Source organism: Chiloscyllium punctatum, chromosome 2 (genome assembly GCF_047496795.1).
Source record: "Chiloscyllium punctatum isolate Juve2018m chromosome 2, sChiPun1.3, whole genome shotgun sequence".
NCBI classification, from domain to species: domain Eukaryota; kingdom Metazoa; phylum Chordata; class Chondrichthyes; order Orectolobiformes; family Hemiscylliidae; genus Chiloscyllium; species Chiloscyllium punctatum.
Window position 1 is genome coordinate 144,557,831 of NC_092740.1, and position 24,939 is coordinate 144,582,769.

Genomic DNA, 24,939 nt, shown 5'->3' on the forward strand with positions numbered 1-24,939 from the left:
TGCATCTTTGAAACTGCAATTCCCAAGAAAGCAATTTTGTTTAAAGCACTCTTTACAAACAAGCTTCAACTTAATAGTGCTGGTTACAGTGGAATTTCCTACATCACTTCACAGCTGAGTAGGAGAATGTCTAAAGAGGGGCAGCAGAGGTAGAAGCAGTGGAGGAAAATACACAACTGAAGTCTCTTATTGAGGAATACAGCAGCAGAAAAGACAAACACATGACGAGGTTAAAAGGATATGGACTTGTAGGTCAAGTAGGAAAAGTTTCCTAGAGATGTATGAGACCATACAGGGATTGTAAAAGTGTTATTAAAATGCAGTATATGGATAAAAAAAATCGAAGGGTGATTCAGGATAAAGGATAATTCTGCACTGGTGCTAAGATTATCTTGAAGCACTTAGGATGAGAAGTAACTTACAGGCACGCATTAATGATTGGCTGACTGATAGAGGAGGTGATAGCCTAGTGGTGTTATTGCTGTTTTGTTAATCCAGAGACCCAGATAATGCCCTGTGAACCATTTGAATCCTGCCATGGAAAATGGTGAAATTTTAATTCAATAAATATCTGGAATTAAAGAGTCTAGTGATGATCATAAATCTATTGCCAATTGTTGGGAAAACTTCATTAATGTTCTTCAGGGACAAAGCTGCCATCCTTTGATGGTAGGTTCTTTACTCAGCGAGGTAAAAACAATGACTGCAGATGCTGGAAATCAGATTCTGGATTAGTGGTGCTGGAAGAGCACAGCAGTTCAGGCAGCATCCGATTTCGAAGCTACTTGGATGCTGCCTGAACTACTGTGCTCTTCCAGCACCACTAATCCAGAATCTTTATTCAGCGAGTTGTGAGTTCATGGAATGCCCTGCCAGTAGCAGTGGTGGACTCTCCCTCTTTATGGGCATTTAAGCGGGCATTGGATAGGTATATGGAGGATAGTGGGCTCTTGTAGGTTAGGTGGGCTTGGATTGGCGCAACATTGAGGGCCAAAGGGCCTGTACTGCGCTGTATTTTTCTATGATTGAGATGTTAGATATTCCACAAAGAGAATTAAACAAGATTCCATGGTACAATTTAAAGAACAGTAGTGGCCAATATTTACCACTCAGCCAACATTTTATCAAGATACCTTGGTTAGTTATCGTGTTGTTGTTTGTGGGAGCCTGTTTTGTGGAAATTGTTTGCTAGGATTCCTGTCCTATAACAATGACAACATTTCAAAACAGGTTCACTTGGTCTGAAGTATTTGTGACTTGTTTTGTGAAAAAGAATATTGTTAAGTACATGTCTTTCATTCCTTTAAACAGGCCTCAATGACCTTGGGTTAAGGGATAACAGTTCAGATTCTGCCCTTTATGAGGGCCATTAACTCAGGCTGGATTCAAGGTGGAGGCAAATGGAGAAAATAGAGAGTTTAAAAAGAAATGTGATCCTTGGACACAATGAAGCTTAATTTCAATACAGCGCAGAACAGGCCCTTCGGCCCTCGATGAAGCTCGATTACAAGAGGGGCAGACCAGTATGTGTCATCTGCCAGTTTTATGGGTTTTTTTTCCTCTGGGTATGACAGGGCTTTATTGTGATGCCCCCTACAGTTGAATACAGCAACCATTCACGACCAGGTTCCCATATGAGGAAAGGCCACTTGGACAAAGCACCAAGGAATGAATAATGGCAGCAAAACCAAAAACTCGGAATGAGCTAACAGCATCAGGAGATGGAAACAGAGAAAACTGCAAAAGTTTATTTTCTCCTCCTTTAATAATTCACGAATACAGATGTGATCTGAAATGCAACTCAGACACATATTTAAGAGGCTTTAATAAGTAACAAATAAACATTTCACTGATTCTTAGAAGGCAAAGAACATTCACATTTTACACCGGCCTGCTTTAGCAACAGTATTAAAGTGTAAAGGGAAATATTTTCCCTTCAGTATAAAACTAGAAACTTTTGCACTTGGGATAATAACCTCTTCACATGTTCCTACATGTTTCAATGAAGTCACCTCTGACTCATCTAAACTCCTATATAGGTCCAGTTTAGTAAAGCCCTACACTAATCACAATGCATTAATATCCTTCCATACATATGGTGATCAGTATTGTACACAGTGCAGTAAACAGATTCCATAATCGTAATGTGTAAATGAACGATAATTATTTTGCTTGTTTTCTTCATTGAGAGCTATCAATTCTCTTGGACACAAGAAGAACTGTCCAAGTCTTTGAAATACTCTTGTGCTATTGGATCAGTGGTTAGCACTGCTGCCTCACAGTGCCAGGGACCCGGAATCAGTTCCAGCCTCGGGAGACTGTCTGTCTGGCGTTTGCATGTTCTCTCCGTGTCTGCGCAAGTTTCCTCCAGTTTCCTCCCACAATCCAAAGATGTGCAGGTTAGGTAAATTGGCCATGCTAAATTGCCTATATTGTTCAGGGATGTGTAGGTTAGGTGCATTAATCAGGGGTACATATAGAGTCATGGATAGGGGAATGGGTCAGGGTGGGTTACACATCAGAGGGACAGTGTAGACTTGTTGGGCCTAATGGCCTGTTTCCACACTGGAGGGACTCCATTCTATGAAATCTCCGGAGAGCAGGAAGGGACCTTGGTTTAATGACTCATTCAACAGATGGCACCTTAAGCATTTCAGCATGCCCTCATTACTGCACTGCAACATCAACCAAGTTACTTGTTCTCAAGTCTCCAGAATTGGACCTGATCCACAATGTTTTTGACCAAATGGCAAGTGCGCTACACATCGAGTCATGGCTTATGAAACAGCACAATTTTATAAAACAGCAAAACCACCAAGAAAGCTGTAAATCTGAAACAGATACCTGAGAAAGTTGGAAATATTCAGCAAGTCAGGTAGCATGCTTGAAGGGAGGAAAACAGTTAACATGGGGAATGCTTTGTCAGCACTGAGAGCACTTTGAGATGTAACAGTATTTAAACAAGGCATAAAAAAAACTCAAGGGTACATGCAGAAAGAGCATCTGTGATTGGGTGGAAAGCAGTAAAGATTAATCTTTTTTTAAAAACTCACTTTTACCTCTGGATAGCCGGTTATACAGAATTACCTTTTGTCCTGGTGCAATCAAGCTATGATTGTTCTTAAGGTGATAGTTAATACCCTTTCTGATATCTTTCTGTCTCATGTTATCAAGCAGAGTTGGTGAGACAAAATTCTCAATTCCCCAATCCTTCCTGAAAATAATAAGATTGCATTTAAAACTATTTAACTCCAAATCATAGAATTTTACAGTACAGTAAAAGGCTATTTCACCCATTGTGTCTGTACTGGCTCCCAGAACAGCTATGATATTTATGACATTGGAAACTATCCCTCCAAACCACTTACCATTCTGACTTGGAAATCTATTGCCATTTCTTCACTGTCACTGGGTCAAAATCCTGCAATTCCAACCCTAAGGGCATTGTGGGTCAATCCACAGTACGTGGACTGCAGCAGTTCAAGATGGCAGCTCACCACCACCTTCTCAAGGGCAACAAGGGATGAGCAAGAAATAGTGGGCCAGCCAGCATCACCCATGATTTATGAGTGATTTTGTTTTAATATCTCGTGTTCAATTAAGTAATAGTTGCATCTTCTGCACAATGATGGTGGAGTTGGAACAAAGAACCCTACCTCATAGAGCCATCTGGTGATCTGAAGCTGCAACTTGCCGTAGAGATTTCCAATACAGGGAGTGTCTGGTTTGCAAATGGGTTCCATTCTGGAGTTTGTTCACAAGTTGGTTTGTACACAAGGCAGCACACAATGCAGGACAATGGAAAGCAGCTATTCATAAGTACAGGAAATGTTTGGCTATCTGGTCGTTAAAGTTATGAACATGTAATGGAACATATTCATAAGTACAGTCAGTTGTGCTATAATGCTATTGTTCTGTTCTTGTGCAAACCTGTGTTATAAGAAAATCACGTAATAGCAGCACCATTTAAACTAATGGGGCCATAGTCGTGTTATACTCAAAAGTTCACACTATAGAAACAGTGTCCCCAATTCGTCAATTATGTTATAGCGAATTCACATTAACAAAATGCGCGCTACAGCAGAATGATCCGTATGAGCATTCTTAAGGTGGACGTTTGTAAATCAGGGATCCCTGTAAATGATTTGGAACCTTGGGACATCCCAAAGTGCTTTATTGCTAATAAAGTACATTTAAAATATGGTCACTGTCATGATAAAAGAAACATTGCAGTTAATTTGTACACAGCAATTGCTGACACACAGCAATGAGAACTGAAAACCTGATTTTGATGAGCAATAAATATTGGCTAGAAATATCCAATGCATGTTGGATTTTAAAAAAAAATTCTTGTTTTCTCAGGAAGAATATAACAAGTACTGCACTTCTGCTTCCTAGTTGTGAAACCTGAAAGACTTCAGAAAAGACTTGCAAGGATGTTGCCAGGGTTGGAGGGTTTGAGGTAGAGGGAGAGGTTGAATAGGCTGGGGCTGATTTCCCTGGAGTGTCAGAGGCTGAGGGGTGACCTTATAGAGGTTTACAAAATCATGAGGGGCATGGATTGGGTAAATAGACAAAGTGATTTCTCTGGGTGCGGGAGTCCAGAACCAAAGGGTGAGAGGAGAAACATTTGAAAGGGACCTGAGGGGAAACTTTTTCACACAAAGGGTGGTGCGTGAAGGGAATGAGCTGCCAGAGGAAGTGCAGGAAGCTGGTACAATTACAACATTTAAAAGGCATCTGGAAGGGTATATCAAAAAGAAGGGTTTAGAGTGATATGGGCCAAGTGCTGGCAAATGGGACTAGATTAAGTTAGGACATCTGGTCGGCATGGACGGGTTGGACCAAAGGTCCGTTTGCATGCTGTACATCTCTATGACTCGACGACTCTATCAGTGGACTGCTGTTACAGCTATTGAGGTCACACTGACAGGGTCTGGGAGTGAAAGGTGTCTGGGCCTGTTTTTGTGTCAGTAGAGATTGATGCTAAATTGACTTCCATTCCTATCCTAATTTAAATTCGGGTCTGGATGAAATTTAAAGAATTACGAAGTGCCAGGGAGTTAGTCTTCAAGTAGAGGACTAAAAATAAGAATCTAGGATTAATTACACTTAAAGAGTAATTCTATGACATGTTAGTGAAGTAACTCATAACTGAGAAGTTCCTCTCGCCTGGAGTTTCACAAACACTGAGTGCTGTCAATGAGGAGTGTCCTTAATGAAGGGTCGAGTTGCTAAACTCATGCAAACAGTGCCTCACCAACAGCAAGTTCCTCCAAACAAACACCTCACTAGCTCGGAATCTTATGAACAAGGTAACTGACTAATAAAGAATCTCCTTAATAAGGAGTTTCAATAAAAGGAAGACTAGCTAATGAAGGATCACACTAATGGGAAGATTTGCCAATTAAGCAGCTCACTAAGAAAGTGTCTGACTGATGAGATGGATTATGAAACAGGGGTCTTTCTATCAAGAAGTCCAGAAAGTGCCGTGTGAACATAGTGTGGTGTGAGGTGCAGCTGAAGCACTGCCCAGTTCAATCTGCTGAATGTATTGACTCACTCAATGTACTTCATGGAGACTTTCTGAGAATGGTTGGAGCTGAGGATGCATTCCTGAATTTGCAGTGCTGCGAGACGGATAGCAGTGATGTATTTCATCTCCTTCGCAAACTTCTCCTGCAGCACATCATTGCAACTCTGTAAAAGAGATTACTAAAGGCAACACACAGCCATCTAGAAAATATCCACACAAATTGCCACCACTTACAAATGCTTTCACAAAATTACAGAATAGAATAAAACTATGCAACAGAAAAATGCCCTTGGTCCATCAAGTATGTGCTGGTCAAAAACCCCTTTTCCAGCACTTGGTCCATAGCTTTGTCTGTCTTGGCTTCGCAAGTGCATTGTGTTGCTGCTGGTTCTTTGAATGATCTGTCCAGTTAAACCAACACCCTAGTTCTTTCCTTGTAGCTCTACATATTTTCTTTACAACTACATATCCAAAACTAATCAAAGGCTCTGTGGTACAGTGGCAGTGTCCCTACCTTTGAGCTAGGAGTTTTGGCTACAAGTCCCATCTGCTCCAGAAATGTGTAAAAACACCTCTGAGCTCTGAAGGGAGGTGATCATCTAGTGGTACAACTAGACTGTTAACCCAGATAATGTTCTGGGGACCTGGGTTTGAATCCCACCATGGTAGATGTTGGAAACTGGAATTCAATAAAAATCTGGAATTAAAAGTCTAATGATAACCGTGAACCATTGTTGGTGAAAAACCCACCTAGGTCACGAACATCCCTTAGGGAAGGAGTCTGCCATCCTTACCGTCTGGCCTACTTGTGACTCCAGACCCACAGCAATGTGGTTTGACTTTTAACTGCCATCTGGACAATTCAGAATGGGTAACAAATGTTAGCCTAGTCAGTGATGCCCTGATCCCATGAATTAATTTAAAAAACAGGTTGAACAGAAATTATCTACAAACACTAAACAAATCTTACTGTCAAACCTACATCCACCATTCTTTTTCAGGCAGTGAATTTCAGATTATAACACACTGAATATAAAACTTTCACCTCCTTTCTCTTAAATTATTTTTCTGCTGCATGGAATCCTGAGATTCCTGCAGTATCTTCCAGAACCGGAAGTCATTGAAATCTACAGGACCTCTGAGAGGGAGCATTGTTCATCTGCTCACTGTTCTTTTACCTTAAACCAGTGCCTTCTGGTTAGTAACCAAAGTGAAAATGGTGAAAACAGTTTCTTTTCATTTACTCAGTCAAAGCCACTTGTATTTATAGACACTCGTATTAAATCTCCCCTTAATTTTCTCTGCTCTACAGAGAACCACCTCACTTTCTCTAGCTGCTACAAAACTCAAATTACCAATCCCCATATGTCAACTATAATTTTAACCATGAATACAGAACATCTCACAAATACCGAAATTGTTGGATGTACGAAAATGAAGTCCATCTAGTTCACCATCTGCAATCTTGCTATACTAATTGTACAGTGATAATGTTACTATTAACTAATCATGGTAATTCATCCCTAACTATTAATCTACAACAGATGCAGACAACACGTGTGCAAAACCACTGGAGGTGGGGATTTTGGCAGATCCAAAGTCACCCATTTCTCCTAGACCGGTCACACTTACCAAATGTCATGTTTATATGACACATCCAAAGTTGCTATTGTCTGAAAGTAATCTATTTAATTTTTATGTGAATCACCCAAGCTGATTTACTCCACTCCCTTAGAGGTATGTTCCCCAACGTCCTCATTGAAATACTTTTAAAATTCATTTAGGGAATGAGGGTGTCGCTGGCCAAGCCAGCCTCTAATGCACATCCCTTAATTACCCAGAAGGTGGTTTCAGAGTGAACCACATTACTCTGGGTCTGGGTCACATGTACATAGTTTCCTTCCCTGAAGGATTTTAGTGAACCGGATGAGTTTTTCCCAACAATCAACATTTGACCCTTAATTCCAGATAATTCAAATTCCACCATCTGCAGTGGCAGGATTTGTTCCCAGGCTCCTAAAACATTAGCTGGGGTCTCTGGATTAATACTCCAGTGATATGAGCACGAGGCCATAATCTCCCCTAATGTACTTCAGAGTATTAGTTTTGAATATATTCCACTTTAAGTGCAGAATACGTCCTCCGGCTTTATCACTCTTGGGAAACAGAACCTTATTTGGTGTGTGGTCAGTCATGATTATTGTAAGCGGCTTACCATGATCCTTATAATGGGCTTACCATGAACCTTCATGTCAAATAGATACCTGTGAGTAGAGGTATTCAAAAGTAACTGGATCATCTTGTAAAAGTACAAGTGGATCTCTTGGCAGGAAACAAACCCTGAAGAGACACCTATAATCACGGAGCTCTCGCTTCTGGACCACCTGTGACAAGGTAGAAAACATTTATATCAGGAATTAACTTCTTATTGTCACACTGTGGAAATAATCAACAAAAAAATTTCTTTAAGCTTATGTTTTAAGAAGAAGCATTTTGCACTGGGTGGTGTTGTGAAACAGAGGAGGGAAGCTTCTCTGGATACATTTGTTGATATCAGCCTAGGTTTCCTTTTGTTAAATAGAGGCCCAGTCCCCAAGTTCTTTAATTACTTGCAATGCAATGCTATTTTTAGCAGTCTCAATAAAACTTGTTATTTCTATGCTGAATCAATTTTCACATACATTTTGCAGTTGAACATACGAAACATAAGCATTAGGAACTGGGGAAGGCCATTTGGTCTTTCTAGCCTGCTCTACCATTCAACAAAATTATAATTAACATGTACCTTAACTTCACCTTCCTGTACTATCTCCATATCCCTTTGTTCTTTTAGAACACAAAAATCTGCCACCCTCTACCTTGAATAGGCTCGATGTCAGACCATCCTCAGCTCTCCAAATACAGTTATCCAAAGATTCACGACTCAACTCTCTATCCCAGTCCTACTTGAGCAGCATCTTATTCTGAGGGTGTGACCCTATGTCCGAGATTCACCAGCCACGTGGGAACTTACAAAGGGGGGGAGTGACAGCCAAGGGGAAGGCTCTCAATGTGGACACGGCACCCGAAGAAGGATGGACCACCACTCTCTTTCCTCCTATCTTTTAACCAGTCTGCCTAAAGAAAGAGCTGACCCATGCCAAGTATATCATGGCATCGCCATTTAGATCAAGTTAACAATTCCAAATGCCTGTTATTTTCTTTTAAAAATACAGTCTAGTTGCTGATATTGGCACTCACTCATGTACCTTCATTTTATCAGGAGCAGGTTGGAGTGGACAGGAAGGCAGTAAATTAGCCACCTGTCATATTTTATGTTACATGGGACATTAAGAACAGTCCCATGGATTTCCATTCTATCTCCTCGCATTCTTCTGAACTTCAAGAAACACTGAATTCATTTACTCAACCTTCCAACATAAGACAATCACCTCATTCTAGGAACCAGTCTGACTGGTCAAAGCCCCTCTTCTACTGTCACATCCTTCCTTCGGTAGATGGACCCAAACAGTACACAGTCGTTTAGGTGTGACCTCACCAATATCTTGGAATTGTTGTGCGAAGACTGTTTGACTCCTGCATCCAATCCAATTTTTTATCCAATGTGAACATACAATTTGCCTTCCCAGAAAAGTGATTACCAGGAAATACCACAGGTAATGCAGAGAGACATCTTCTTCACTCCTATGTTGTCTAATATTGATCAGCATTTCTGAACCAGAATTTGATAAAGCCAAGAGATGCTGCTTTGTTCAAATTCCATTTAAAAAGTCTCCAAAAATAGAACTTTTCTTTAGGCGTCAGCAGATGGAACTATTTAAAATGCCAGACTTGGACAGCAGTCCAATGTTAGGTAACAAAGCCAACAGATATAGAGGCAAAACAGAAGTTGACTGGAAGAGCTCAGCAGGTCTGGCAGCATTTGTGAAGAGAAATCAGAGTTAATGTGACCCAGTGGGTCCAGTGACCCTTCCTCAGAACTGATACAGAGGACGGTTAAGGGTTTCATTCTGTAGACGTACATGTGGGTAACTTTAGTTGTCTACTTAAAAGCTTGCAAACTCTCAGGGATATCACTCCCTCATGTACACAGTCCACAGAAACCCCAACATACCTGCTCAATGATTTCATCATCATGTAAGAGATAGACCTTGGTGATACTGTATCGTTCCTCCAAAACCAGGGCAAAATGTTCAATACAACGGATGGATAACTTTGACTTCAGGGTGAGGATGATATCCTGTCAAATTGCAGAAGAAAGGGACAACAAAATTAATTTCTTATTGCCTTTCTGAATTTCCTGTTGAAGATATACGGTCTTATTACCTATCCCCAACTTTCACTCACACAATACTCTTCTTCTATTGGCTGATTCCTGGGACGAAGGGGTTGAGTTCTCAGGAGCGGCTAAACAGGTTCGGCCATTATTCACTCGAGTGTAGAAGAATGAGGGGTGACCTGACTGAAACATATAGGATTCTCAGGGGACGTGAAAGGCTGGATGTTGAGAAGATGTTTCCACTTGTGGGGGAATCTCAAACTCGGGGACATAGTTACAGAATGACATGGAAAGGAATTTCTTTTCCCGGAGAAAGGTGAATAGCTGAATTCTCAATCACAAAGAGTTGTGGAGTTGAGATCCCTGAAAGTATTTAAAGAAGCACTAGGTAGATATTTAAAATATTAAGAAGTGAGCATGAAACAGGAGTTGAGGGCTGGAGCAGATCAGCCATGATCTTGCATAATGGCAGGGTAGGAGTGAGGGAGCTAAATGGCCTACTTCTCCACTTGTTCCTTATGCTCTTATGATCTAAGAAGACTCCTAAGGCAACATGATTATAAGCATTGCAGAAATAAGAAGGAAATAGTGTTAAATCATCCCTAACGTCCTGCCTTACTCACTGCCCAAGTCTGCAGTCCCTGTTCCATCCACAGTCTACATCCGCTCCTCCATATCTGTGGGAACCCCCTGCACGATCCAGTGTCCCAACCCCATCCTCCATCCAATCTCCCAACCCCATCCTCCACCCACTCTCCCAAACCCCCTTCTCCACCCACTCTCCCAAACCCCCTTCTCCACCCACTCTCCCAACCCCTTTCTTCACCCACCCTCCCAACCACCTTCTCCACCCACTCTCCCAACCCCCTTCTCCACCCACCCTCCCAACCTCTTTCTTCACCCACCCTCCCAACCACCTCCTCCACCCACTCTCCCAGCCCTCTTCTCCATCCACTATCCCAACCCCCTTCTCTACCCACTCTCCCAACCCCCTTCTTCACCCACCCCCCCAACCGCCTTCTTCACCCACGCTCCCAACCCCCTACTTTACCCACTCCCCTAACCCCCTTCTTCTCCCACTCTCCCAGCCCCCTTCTCCACCCACTCTCCCAACCCCCTTCTCCACCCACTCTCCCAACCCCCTTCTTCACCCAACCTCCCAAACCCCTTCTTCACCCACCCTCTCAAAACCCTTCTCCATCCACTCTCCCAGCCCCCTTCTCCACCTACTCTCCCAACCACAATCTCTCTCCAATGTCCCAAATCCCTTCCTCATCTATTCTCCCAAACCCCTTCTCCATCCACTGTACCAACCCTCTTCTCCACCTGCTGTCCAAACCCCCTTCTCCATCCACTCACTACATCTCTTGCTCTATAAATTGTCCAAACCTATGCACCATCCACAATCCTGGTGCCTAATATATCGACTCAGAGGGCATGAAGTTCCTGTTTTTTCTCACACTGGCTTTAGGTGGTGAGTAACGTACCCCTACCCTTGGCTGTGAAGACAGTCAGAGCTAACTGGTAAGCCTGGGTGAGTTTCCTGGCCCTTCATTGGGCTCAATGCTAGTATCCTGGGTTGTCAGAAACTGCCTGCCAATCAGAGGCTAGCAGCCTTTGAGTCCTGAAGTCAGGCAAGGCCTGCTCATCATGAGATCCAGCTGCAATAACACAAGTCTTCTTTATCTTCTTGTCACAGGGTGGGAAGGCGATGGGGGATGGTCAGGGAGTTCAGAGGTAGATGCCATTTGGGGTAACTGGAGATCCCCTCCCAATCCGGCAGCGAGGTCACCCTGGTTTTCCAGAGAAACCAACCACCAGCAGGAATGTAAAGAGAGAGACGTCGAAGGTGGTCATTTGAGGCTCTTCAGTGGCCAATAATTGATTACTTAAGACCTTAGCAGATTGAATAGGTTGCCCATGGACCTTCTTGACTAGAACTAATTGGTGACCAGACGTAAAGGGTTGGGGGGGGGGGGTTACCATATCTCCCAGTACCTCTTCCATTGGCAGGACAGAGCCCATTGTAATTAGCAGTCGTTCTTGTTTCCCTTTCCAACATCTATTGTCTGTCCTGTTCTGTCAACGTCTAAAAGCTTTTGAAAACTTTTTTAATTGCTGGATACATTAACTTGCAAAGATGGAAAAGCATTTTCGGAGTTGACTTATTTCAGTTATCATACATGAACCTTGACAATCCTCACTGCAGAATTTGGCCTTTAGCGGATAAATGCTTTCATCCATTTTGCAGTGAATACAAGACTTTGGATATGACCTTGAAAGTCAGATTAAAAATCAAGGGTTGACCAACAAGCCTACATCAATAATTTTTGTTCTATGTTTTGTTTGCTATTCTGAAGATTCGGTTGCTTTTGTATACTGTTCATGTGCATTAAAGAAAGGGACAGCATTCGGACAACACATTTTTATCACCAAAAGATGTTCCAAAGTGCTTTAATGCCAAAGAGCGACTTTTGAAACATGATCAGTATTGTACCTCAAAGTTCGCTCATTTCACAGATTACCAGATGGCTACAGTATAATCAATCTTGCTCTTTCAGTTCATAACCAAATTAAAATCTCAAAGAAATTATTGAACTATGATTCCCTTCCAACCTTCAATGTCTCCAGACTGTTAGACTTTGGATTGACATCCAGTACTGATGAGAGAAGATTTCTTCAAACTGAATACCAGAAAGACTAAAGCTATTATTTTCAAGTCCTGCCATTCTCTAGTTACCAATTCCACCTCTCTCTCAACTAGCTGAGGCTGAACCAGACTTTGCAACCTGGGTACCACATTTGACCAGAGATCTTACCACAAATCCACATCATCACTCAGACTGCCTATATCCCACCTCAATACTATTGCCTGACTCCATCCTCGACTCATCTGTTGCTGAAACACTCGACTGCAACTTAATTATATTGAGGTCCGAATTCCTGCCCGGTGTCCCCTCTCCCACCCTTCATAGATGATAGCTTATCCAAAAATCTGTTGCCTCCATTTAACTTACAAGTTCCTCTTCACCCCAACCCTGTCTCTTTGGTGTACACTGACTTGACCATTATCCTTCATTTCAAAACCCTCCATTTTCTTGACCATCTTTATTTCTGTGTGTCCTCCACTCCTACCATCCTCCAAGACACCTACATTCTTCAAATTCTGGCCTCATTCAACTCCCTGACTTTAAACATTCCATCGCTGATAGCCAAGATCAGCATTTCCCTGCCTTTCCATCCCTTTCACCTCATTTAGGACACATCTCTTTCACTAAGAGTTTTATCATTTATCCTAGTATCTCTTTATATGATTTGTGTCAATTTTGGTTTCATAAATGTCCTGTGAAACACCTGAGTAAATACACTCTATAAATGCAGATTGTTGTCATTGATGTTGTTAATAAAAATCATTTTAATATAAGGAGCAGATCAGAATACTGAGATTCTGAAATAAAAAAACTAGAAAAAGCTGGAAATAATAAACCTGTCAGACTGTATCTATGGAGAGAGAAACAAAATTAAAGTTTCAGCATTAATGAAGAGCATATTTCAGAATTAGAGAGAGTTGGAGATGTAACAGGTTCAAAATGAGTATTGCAGACAGAGAGCAGTGAGTGGTGAAAGAGAAAAAGGAAAGATCTGTGATGGAAGGCAGGAGAGATTAAATGACAAGGTGGATGATTTCACTGGGCAAAACAGGATGTTGATGAAACAAAAATTGGTGATGGAGTAATAGTGAAGAAGGTTATCTCAGAGTACAATAGGATCTTGATCAGGTGGGTCAATGGGCCGAGGAATGGCAGATGGAGTTTAATTTAGATAAATGTGAGGTGCTGCATTTTGATAGGGCAAATCAGGGCAGGACTTATACACTTCATGATAAGGTCCTGGGGAGTGCTACTGAACAAAGATACTTAGGAGTGCAAGTGCATAGTTCCTTGAAACTGGAGTTGCAGGTGGTGAAGAAGGCATTTGGCATGTTTGTCAGTGCATTGGTCAGTGCATTGAATATAGGAATTGAGAGGTCATGTTGCAACTGTACAGGAAACTGGTGAAGCCACTTATAGAATACTACGTTCAATTCTGGTCACCTTGCTATAAGAAATACATTCTTAAGCTTGAAAGGGTTCAGAAAATATTAAAAAGGATGTTGCCAGAGTTGGAGGCTTTGAGCTATAGGGACAGGCTGAACAGGCTGGGGCTGTTTTCCCTGGAGCGTAGGAGGCTGAGGGGTGACCTTATAGAGGTTTATAGAAATCAGGAGGGGCATGGATAGGATGACTGGTCAAGATCGTTTTCCTGGGGTAGGGGAATCCAAAATTAGAGGGCATAGGTTTAAAGTGAGAGGGAAAAGATTTGACAGGGACCTGACAGGCAACTTTTTCACACAGAGGCTGGTGCATGTATGGAATGAGTTGCCAGAGGACGAGTTGCAGGCTGGTACAATTGCAACATTTAAAAGGCATGTGAATGGGGAGATGAATAGGAAGAGATTAGAGGGGTATGGGCCAAATGTTGACAAATGGGACAAGATCAGATTGGGATATCTGGTCAGCATGGTTGAGTTGGACCGAAGGGTCTCTTTCCGTGCTGCATGACTCCATGACTGTATGACTCTACAACAAGACAAAAGAACAATCTAACTCATTTCAGTCAAACAGCCTGTTCCTTGAATTTGGAACCAGTCATTTATTGGATGTTTATGTCTCACTAGTGCTCCCAGAGGAGACCTCTGTTTAAAGGTAAGGTGCTTTATCTGAATGATAAATCCAAATCAATCTCGTTATTATTTATATTAATGAATGCTAGATTGCCCATAGCAACTTCCATGGTTAGATAACAAATCTGAGTCTTTACTACACATCATATTGAGTGAAATATATCCCTGGGATCACTTAGTGGCCACAGCTTGTAAAAACATTATGGCACTTGAATGGAAATGTTGATTTACAACATTCAGTGTTAACAAAGCATAAACAAAAATTGTGACAATGAAAAGTAACATTTGTAGACAGGAACGAATGATCTAGAATTGGTTTTTAAATCAGAATTAGATTTTAGGTTTTATTGTCACGTGTACTCAAGTATAAAAGTATAGGAGTATGGTGACAAGTTACAATGCCACCACACACGGCACCACGTTAGGTACAAAGTTAGGGGCAGCACGGTGACTCAGTGGTTAGCACTGCTGCCTCACAGCGCCAGGGACTGGGCTCGATTTCAGCCTCAGGGAACTGTCTGTGTGGAGTTTGCACCTTCTCCCTGTGTTGACGTGGGTTTCCTTCGGGTGCTCTGGTTTCCTCCCACAATCCAGAGATGTGCAGGTTAGGTGAATTGTCCGTGCTAAATTGCCCACAGTGTTCAGCGATGTGTAGGTTAGGTGTATTAGTCAGGGGAAATGTAAAGTAAAAGGGTAGGGGAATGGGTCTGGATGGGATAGTCTTCAGAGAGTCAGTGTGGACTTGTTGGGCCAAAGGGCCTGTTTCCACACTGCAGGGATTCTATAAACTAAAAGTTCTACCTATTACAAACTTTAGGTACAAAAATAGAGAAATAAAGAAAAAAAGCACCATCATCTCTCTCCTACATCTTTGTCACTAATGCTACTTTAATCCATTGACAACTGAATTAAAATTTTTCACTCATTTACTGCCCTCCCCACCAAGCCCATCCCCAACACCTCCTCCCTCCCTCCTACCCCACCCCCAGTCGATGGTTAAAATTAATAGTACATTCAAAGCTGAGCAAAATCAACAAATGGGAAAATATCACAGCAAGGAACAAAGAACACCTATAGCCGTCATTACCTTCACTGTTGTATTTTTCTCATATCGAAAGGCTTTGGTCTGTCCATTTTCCAAATACACCTTGAGAACACTGGGCATGAAAAGTAGTGAGTTACCCTGCGGGAATGATAAAACACAAAATTCTAGGATTATTTATGAAAACAGATAAGCAAAATAACATAATAGACTCCTCATTATCGTTGTTACAAATACTAAAATGAGGGACAGCAGAGAGAGTGTGTGTACGCATATATAAAATATATAGGTGTGGATGTATTTGTGCATCTGCATGTGTGTGTGCGTGCACATTTATGTTTCTGTGTATCTTTGTCTGTGTGTGTGTATGCATTTGTGTGTGTTTGCCTGTGTGTTTGTATGTGTCTGTGTTTGTGTGTGTCTGCGTATGTGTGCCTGTGTGGGTGTTGGTATCTGTGCTTGTGTGTGTGTCTGTATCTGTGTCTGCGTATGTGCATATGTCTGTGCGTGTGTGTGTGTGTGTGTGTGTGTGTGTACATGTTTTTGTGTTTGTGCCTAGTGATATGTACAGTTTGCCTCCAATATCCCTCCTGGAGTTTCAGATCCAATCTCTCCAGGTATTCATGAAGTTCTTGCTGTCATTTTGTTCCAAAGTTCACTCACATACACACATCCATAGAAAAGCTCAGCCAATCCTTTGGGATTAAACAATAAAAAAAACCATCACAGCCACAGGAGTTTTCTATGGTTTTGTCCGGAGACCAGGCCAAACAAAGCAACTGGTTTGGAGGGACCACACTGAAGATCAGGAATCCAGAGTGGGGTTGAGGTAGTGTGCATCTTGTGCCTAAAGTTCCAGATTTACAGCCTTACTAAGGGCCTTGTTGTAGGTTTAGATTAGATTCCCTACAATGTGGAAACAGACTCTTCGGCCCAACCAGTCCACAACGACCCTCCGAAGAGTAACCCACCCAGACCCATCCCTCTCTGACTAATGCACCTAACACTATGGGCAATTTAGCATGGCCAATACACCTGACTTGCACATCTTCGTGACTGTGGGAGGAAACCGGAGCACCCGGAGGAACCCCACGCAGACACGGGGAGAACATGCAAACTCCACACAGACAATCGACCAAGCCTGGAATCAAACCTGGGACTCTGGTGCTGTGAGGCAGCAGTGCTAACCATTGAGCCACCCTAAGTGCTGCCCTAAGTAGAGTTAGTAGATCTAATGAAGGACATACAGTTACTTCAGATTAGTGAAAGAAGTCCTCAAAATGTGGCTAGTTGAAGGGCACTAAATTTTGATCTGGGCATCCAAAAAAGTAGTGGCATAACTGAGAGTTGGCACCATGGTATGAAGTATCAGGGGATCAAATGTCCACACACGTCTGGAGCACAAACTGTTTTTAATAACCTGATGGGGAAGACACACAGGTTCCTTCCAGTTCCACATTACCTGTAGGGAGGCAGAAGTAGGAAACCACAGGCCAGTTATGTGTGGCACCTTATCAAATGCTTTCCAGAAGTCCAGATATACTACATCTGCAGGACCCCCATTACCAACTTCACTTGTTACATCTTCAAAGAGCTCTAGCAAATTAAATGAATTACTCTTCATAAAGAAAATGAATTATTCTTCATCAAACCACACTAACTGTGGTGGGTTGTGTTTTACTTTACAAATGTAATACTACTTAATAATGAATTTAAACAATTTCCCAATGACAGACATTAAACTAACCATTCTGTGGTTTCCTACTTTCTATTTCCCTCCCATTTTGAACTATTGTCTTACATTAGCAATTTTCCATCCACTAGAACCTTTCCAGAATTCGGGACATTTTGGAATACTATCAATAATGTATCCACTATCCATGCTGTCACTTCCTTTAAGACTATACTGTATAGGTCATCAGATCCTGGGGACTTGTCTGCCTTTAATCCCAATACTTTGCTCAGAATTTTCTCCCTATTGATGGTGATTGCTACAAATTCTACCTTTTCTATAATCTCTGCATTACCTGTTACCATTGGGATGGTTTCAGTGTCTTCCACTGTGAAAACTGAGGTAAAAAATCGATTTAGAGTCTCTGCCATTTCTGTGCTCCCCACTATTAACTCCTCGACCTCGAAAGGGCCAACATTCATTTTAGCTACTCTCCTTTTTATATACTGATAAAATTATTTGCTGTCTGTTTTTATATTTTGAACTAGTTTTCTTTCATAATTAACCTTCGTTCTTTTTATTACTTTTGAGTCACCCTTTGCTGGTCTTTAAAAGTTTCCCAATCCTCCAGCCTGCCATTGCCCTTTACAATATGGCATGCCTTTGTTTTTGCCCTTATGTTATCTTTAACTTCCTTAGTTAGCTATGGATGCATTTATCCCTCTTATATTCTTTTCTTCCTTTCTAAATATATTTTAGTTGGAGGAATTAAATATCTCCTTTAATGTTCATCAATAGTCCTACATTTTAGTCTTTCCACCTGGTCCACGAGGGCCAAATCTGTCGATTTCCCTATGTAATTAGCTTTTTTTAATTCTAGAATGCTGGTATGGGACTCAGGTTTCACTCACGCTCACCACAATCAACATTATTCAGGCCCTCAGGAAGCATAAAACCAATAAGACACCTAGTGATTTATAGAAAAATACACGTTACCCAGTCCAGAACATTCTGAGAGCAAATCAGATTAATTATAATCTGGCTGAACTAGTCAGTGGGCTAAATGCCTGTAGAAGGCACAAACCTGTGGGTGGCCATTGACAATCACTTCCTCAGCAAAGCGTACTTTGACTGGGTTGCTTTTCAATCTGGCTCGCCTTTCTTCAGTAATAAATGATGACTTGGGCCCCTGTATACAAACAGAAACCATGACACTTAAACAACAGCTTTGGCGTTTTGTGTTGACAATGTGTGGCAATTGGGAAAGCCCTGCACTGATGTTTTGAATTCCAAAAGTTTGATTGTAACCTAAAATACGAACATACAAACAAGGATTAAGAGAGTAGGCCTATGAGCCTCCTTCACTCTTCAATAAAATCATGGCTGTTCCGACTTTATTGTAGGATCCAGGCCCTTCACCCCAACAAGTCCACACCAACCTTCCAAACAGTAACTCACCCAGACCCATTCCCCAACCCCTGACTAATGCACCTAACCTACACAACCCTGAATACAATGGGCAATTTAGCACTACCAAACCACCTAACCTGCACATCTTTGGACTGTGGGAGAAAACCGGAGCACCAGGAGGAAACCCACGCAGACATTGGGAGATTGTGCAAACTCCACACGGTCACCCGAGGCTGGATTCGAACCGAGGTTCCTGGCCCTGTGAGGCAGCACTGCTAACCACTGAGCCATCATGCTTCCTCTTGATTTTAACCTCAACTCTACATTCCTGCATCTCCCTGATAATCTTTCAACTCCTCAGTCATCAAGAAACTGTCTATCTCTGCCTTTAAAAATATTTAAATACTCTGCATTCAGTGCCTTGTGAGGAAGGGAGTTCTAAAGGCCTACAACCCTTTGAGAGAAAAAGGGTTTCCTCATCTTTGTTTTAAATGGGTGCCCCCCTATTTTAAAATAATGATCTCCAGTTCTCAGATTCTCCCACAGAGGAAACCTGAATTCTTTCAGCATTCACCCGTTCAAGACCACTTGAGATCTTAGATGTTTTAGTTAATTCATTTATAACTCTTCAAAACTCCACGGGATACAAGCCCATCCGACCTAGCCTCTCCATCTAAGGCAATCCACTTATTCCAGGTATTCCTTCTCTGAACTGCTTTCGATGCGTTAACATCCTTCCGTAAGTACAGTGACCAATACTTTATACAGTACTCCAGATGTGTTCTCCCCAATGCCCTGTAAAATTAATGTATAACCTCCCTACTCTTGCAGTTAATTCCCCTTGCAATAAACCATTCAAATTTTGCCATGTGACCTTTTGTATCCATCTGAAAGAGGACATGGCATCTTGGTTTAATAATTCAACTCTAAAAGTGTAGTGCTTGCCTCAGTCTTGCACTGACGCTCATCCAATATCCCCGTAATATCATGGACTTCTAGCTAGATAGAGAGAGCTGGAGGTCTAGTTGATGGGTGTTGCTCCACTTTAGGATATGCTGAGATTAATGATCAAATCTTCATTTGTATCCTGCATAAAGCTTCTTTGATTATGTAGCTTGATAACACATCACACAAGACAAATGGCCACTGAAGCATGAATCAAACCCTTCTGACATGAGCTGGTTGAATTTGTGTCAAACTTGGACCCGTGCACAGTCTCATCAAGCCCCATCAAATGTTAATTGAACATAAAGCACCATCCTGTTCTGAGTCAGGTGGCTTTCTGCAAGCTTACTTCAAGACATCTCTTAATGCTAAGGAAACAGGGTCAATTGAAGTTTTCAAGACTAAGCTTGATCGATTTTTGTTGGAATACTCAGCGACAGTGAGTAGACAGAGATGAGGTACAACTGACTGAAGGAACAGGCCAAATAGCCTGCTCCTGTTCTCATGTCCAAGATCAAGTGCTCACTGTAGATGTCAGCATCCATCCCAGCTATAGATCCGTTATATCTGAGCTGAGAGGAATATCATGTCATTCAAACTGCCATTGCAAATGCCAGACTAAAGTATTTGGGAATGAATCTGAATCACGTCGAGTGAATCTCTTCTGGACTGCAACGAGTTGCGAATAAACCCATAGAATCCCGACAGTGTAGACACAGGCCATTTGGCCCAACAGGTCCACACCGACCCTCCGAAGAGTATCCCACCCAGATCCATTCCCCTACCATATAGCTCTACATTTCCCCTGACTAATGCACTTAACCCACACATCCCTGAACACTGTGGGCAATTTCGTAATTTAATATGGAAACTTCACACAGACAGTCGCCCGAGGCTGGAATCGAACCGATGACCATGAGTAGCATTGGAAAGCTCTGCTTTTTAAAGTCGAAAGGTTGTACTTACTGAGGCATTTCGCAGTACAGTCACTGTAACAGTGTTACCACATTCCCTGCAATAAACAATTTGACAAATATTAAAACAATATGGGTCCAGTGCAGAAAAAAAAGGACGCTTGACTAAAACCTGCAAAATTATGCTCCTGGCGCAGAATATTATTTTCTGAGATCACAGGAGATCACAGGCTTGAACTTAACACCAACACATAAGACTCATAAGAGTTGAACAGCGTGGAACCAGACCCTTTTGTCCAACTTGTCCTCACTGACCAGACATCCCAATCTGATCTAGTCCGTCTATCTCACTCAGATTGTAGTTCAATGTTAAAAATAAAATTGCCACTATCTTACAAGACCCATGGGACTGCGCTCTCATTTGAGAAAGAGAGGTGACTGGTGAATTAGAATTAGGTTCATTGTCACATGTACTCAAGTTACAAAAGTACTGGAGTGCAGTGAAAAGTGTACAATGTCACCAACACAGTGCCATCTTAAGTACAAAATACCTAGATATAAATCTCAGGTATAAAATTAGAGAAAATAAAGAAAGAAGTTACAGAACATGACAGATATACACAGTATAAGTTAGGAAAATAAGAAATAAAGAAATAAAAAGATTCACATTGCAGTCTTACTATTGTTGGGGGGTGGGGGTTCAGAACTAGAGGGCATAGGTTAAGGGTGAGAGGGGAAAGATATAAAAGGGCTTGAAGAGGCAATGTTTCACGCAGAGGGTGGTGCGTGTATGGAACAAGCTGCCAGAGGAAGTGGTGGAGGCTGGTACAATTACAACATTTAAAAGGCATCTGGATGGGTATATGAATAGGAAGGGTTTAGAGAGATATTGGGCTAAGCGCTGGCAAATGGTACCAGATTAGGTTCGGATATCTGATCAGCATGGATGAGTTGGACAGAAGGGTCTGTTTCTGTGCTATACATCTCCATGACTCTCTGACTCTATTGGGGCTTTCTGTAATGGTAGTGGTTTAACTTGAACCTCAGACAAGGGGAAAGGTTGAGAAGGAGAGTCCTTCATGGTAACCAATGTCTATACAAAGACATCAGCATCAGAAACATTTCTGGTAAACAATAGCACTAAAGCTCCAGTGTAAGTCCAGAGTTCAGATACAAAGGGCAGATGTCTTTCTATAAACAGTCTCCCATAGCCCAGATTAAAGCAGAGTGAAGTCTAACAAAGACGTCCGCCTTATACATTCTGGATTTGATCCTGAACACATTAGAGATTGAAATACATCCAAAGGAGTACAAGTCATAACTCAGACCATACTTAGTTTTACATATTCGGTTCTTACAAACCCTGCCTCCAATGTTTGGCATGTATTTAAATTGGGATTGCAGTGAGGTTTTCTACACAAGTGGGAACTCCATTCTATATATTCTGCTAAACAGTTCTTAAGATCCAGCCAGACAACACTGTTTAAGCCCAAAACCCTTGAGAACACCTTTGACAGGAAGCAAATCAAATTCAGTAAAGTTACTGAGAGATTCTTTTGTAATGATCCCCACCTTAGCACTGAATCCTAGAGCTGCAAGCATTGGACAGGAGAAATATATTCCAACAAAAGAGACTCTGGGTTTGACAAATGCACACGCTACATATATCTTGATTTGGTTTATCATTTATGAACAATCTTTAACTTGAAATGCTTTCTTTAACTGCATTTCTGATAGAATACACTGAATTGTAAATAGTGGGACTGTGGATACAATGGAGAATTCATCTGAGGTAAGCAAGCAAGAACTCAACTGTGTGGATAATAGAGTGTTCAACTGTGTGTATTTATGGAGAAATTGGCTGTACGTGTAATGGGGTACTGGTTGTTTGTGTAGGGTACACAACGGAGCATTCAATAGTACTTGAAATGGAGTTCTTGATTGTGTGTATATGGAGTATTTGACTATATGTATATTCAAGTATTTGACTGTATGTGTAACCTGACAGTGCATATATCAAAGAAAGAGAAAGTGAGGACTGCAGATGCTGGAGATCAGAGTCGAGAGTGTGGTGCTGGAAAAGCACAGCAGGTCAGGCAGCATCCGAGAGCAGGGGAGTTGACGTTTCGGGAAAAAGCCCTTCAACAGGAATAAAGGATTTCTGATGAAGGGCTTTTGCCTGAAATGTCGATTCTCCTGCTCCTCGAATGCTGCTTGACCTGCTGTGCTTTTCCAGCATCACACTCTTGACGCATATCAAAGCATTCAATTGTGCATACAAGTTTGTCTTTGTATTTGAATTTTCAAATGTGTTTAAAATGGGGTATTCAATTGTGTTTGCATGTAATAGAGAACTAGGCAAGATGTGTAATGGAATAGTCAACCTTGTGTGTGAAAAATATTCAACAGTCTGTGTAATGGAATTTTCGATTGAAATGTCGACTGTGTGTGCAGCAGAATATTTGTCTCTGTGAGTAATTGAGAACTCAACTGTTTGTGTAATTCAATATATGTAATGGTTTATATTATAGAACACTATTGTGCAAGATGTCTCGGTGAGCTGCTGTAGAACTATGGAGACATATGACACTCAATTAAATCTTGTTGGTGATCTCCCTTTAGAACTGCAAACAATTTTCTACACTTTAGCTTTGTTTTATTTTCTGAGTTTGCCACCAACAACTTGCATTTATATAGCACTTTGAATGTCATAAAACTTCATAATTCAAACTTCATAGCACGTTCACCTATTGAAGAACTTAAAGACAGCCCTCAAATAAGGTCATAGAGATGTACAGCACAGAAACAGACCCTTCAGTCCAATGTATCCATGCTGAACAGATATCCTAAATTAATCTAGTCCCGTTTGCCAGCATTTGGCCCACATCCCTCTCAACCCTTCCTATTCAGATGCCTTTTAAATGTTGCAATTGTACCAGCCTCCATCACTTCCTCTGGCAGCTCATTCCATACATGCAGCACCCTCTGCGTGAAAAGGTTGCCCCTTAGGACCCTTTTAGATCTTTCCCCCTCACCCTAAACCTATGCCCTCTGGTTCTGGATGCCCCCACCCCAGGGAAAAGCCATTGGCTATTTACCCTAACCATGCCTCTCATGATTTTATAAACATCTGTAAGGTCACCCCTTAGCCTCCGATGCTCCAGAGAAAACAGCCCCAGCCTGTTCAGCCTTTCCCTGTAGCTCAAATCCTCTAACCCTGGCAACATCCTTGTAAATCTTTTCTGAGACCTTTCAAGTATCACAACATCCTTCCGACAGGAAGGAGACGAGAATTGCACATAATATTCCAAAAGTGGCTTAACCAATGTCCTGTACAGCCACAACATGACATCCCAACTCCTATGTTCAATGCATTGACCAATAAAGGAAACCATAACATCTTCTTCGCTATCCTGTCTACCTGCGACTCTGGTCATTAATAATTAGCTGGTGGTAACTATTAAAACTTTACATTCAGTGAATGAGCTAAAAGGGTCCTCACCTAATAATGTTATCGATATGTTCCTGGGAAATTGTATCCAGAGTAATGTTGTTAATTTGTAAAATCTGGTCTCCTGGGAATAGCTTTCCCTCTCCAGGACCACCTAAGAAGGAAAATGAAGTCAGCATATTTTTGAATGGAGCATTAGTTGTCCCTCACAGAAAGAGGAGAAAAAGCTGAAAGTACATGGGAAGCTCATTAGCAAATGCAAAGGATAAAAAAAACACACAGATAATTATTCATACTTTTTTTTACAACTGCACATCTTGCTGCCTGAAGCTTGTCTCATCTCAATGAAAAGGGAATGATGCATTTCTCAGATTGTGGAGAGAGAGAGAGAGAGAGAGGTGGATTGTACCTGTTTGGGACTTTCTTATAGAGAACTAGGGAACACAGATAATGTCAATGGGACTAAGGATTCTTGTGTGTGTTGAATAATCACAGCGTAGAACCAGCAGACCAGCATGCTAGAAATCATAAGGAAATTGATATTGGACCAAGGACAGGAGCTCACCAAAATAACCAAAGCAAATCTGCCTGTGTGGAGTTTCTACGTTCCCCCTCCATGTCTATGTGGGTTTCCTTTGGGTGCTCCGGTTTCCTGCCAATCCAAAGATGTGCAATTTAGGTGGACTGGCCATGCTAAATTGCCCCATAGTGTGTAGGCTAGATGGGTTAACTGTGGTAAATGTGGAGTTAAGGAGATTGGGTGAGATGCTGTTCAGAGGGTTAGTGCAGACTCAATGGGCCGAATAGCCTCTATCTGCATGGTAGGGATTCAATGATGATTCTATGAAAATAATGAACAAGTTAAAGGCATGAAAGTGTGACAAATCACCCAGAGCAGAAGATTCCATGCCAGAGTTTTAAAGGAGAATTGGTGCAGACAATACGTATGCCCTGACTGTAACCTGTC

General features: G+C 41.7%; 1 protein-coding gene across 1 annotated transcript in view; it reads right to left on the minus strand.

The window, feature by feature from the left end:
* The window catches only part of LOC140492494 (FERM and PDZ domain-containing protein 1-like), a 33,338-nt gene extending 8,748 nt beyond the window's left edge, over positions 1 to 24,590 (minus strand). Inside the window, exons 1-9 of the mRNA XM_072591386.1 lie at positions 24,578 to 24,590; positions 24,024 to 24,126; positions 20,574 to 20,619; positions 18,337 to 18,441; positions 15,626 to 15,721; positions 9,651 to 9,776; positions 7,801 to 7,920; positions 5,564 to 5,700; positions 3,088 to 3,214 (exon numbers count right to left, since the gene is read on the minus strand). Coding sequence (XP_072447487.1) covers positions 3,088 to 3,214; positions 5,564 to 5,700; positions 7,801 to 7,920; positions 9,651 to 9,776; positions 15,626 to 15,721; positions 18,337 to 18,441; positions 20,574 to 20,619; positions 24,024 to 24,126; positions 24,578 to 24,590 — 873 coding nt within the window. The remainder of the gene's footprint in view (positions 1 to 3,087; positions 3,215 to 5,563; positions 5,701 to 7,800; positions 7,921 to 9,650; positions 9,777 to 15,625; positions 15,722 to 18,336; positions 18,442 to 20,573; positions 20,620 to 24,023; positions 24,127 to 24,577) is intronic.
* Positions 24,591 to 24,939: the final 349 nt, after the last annotated feature.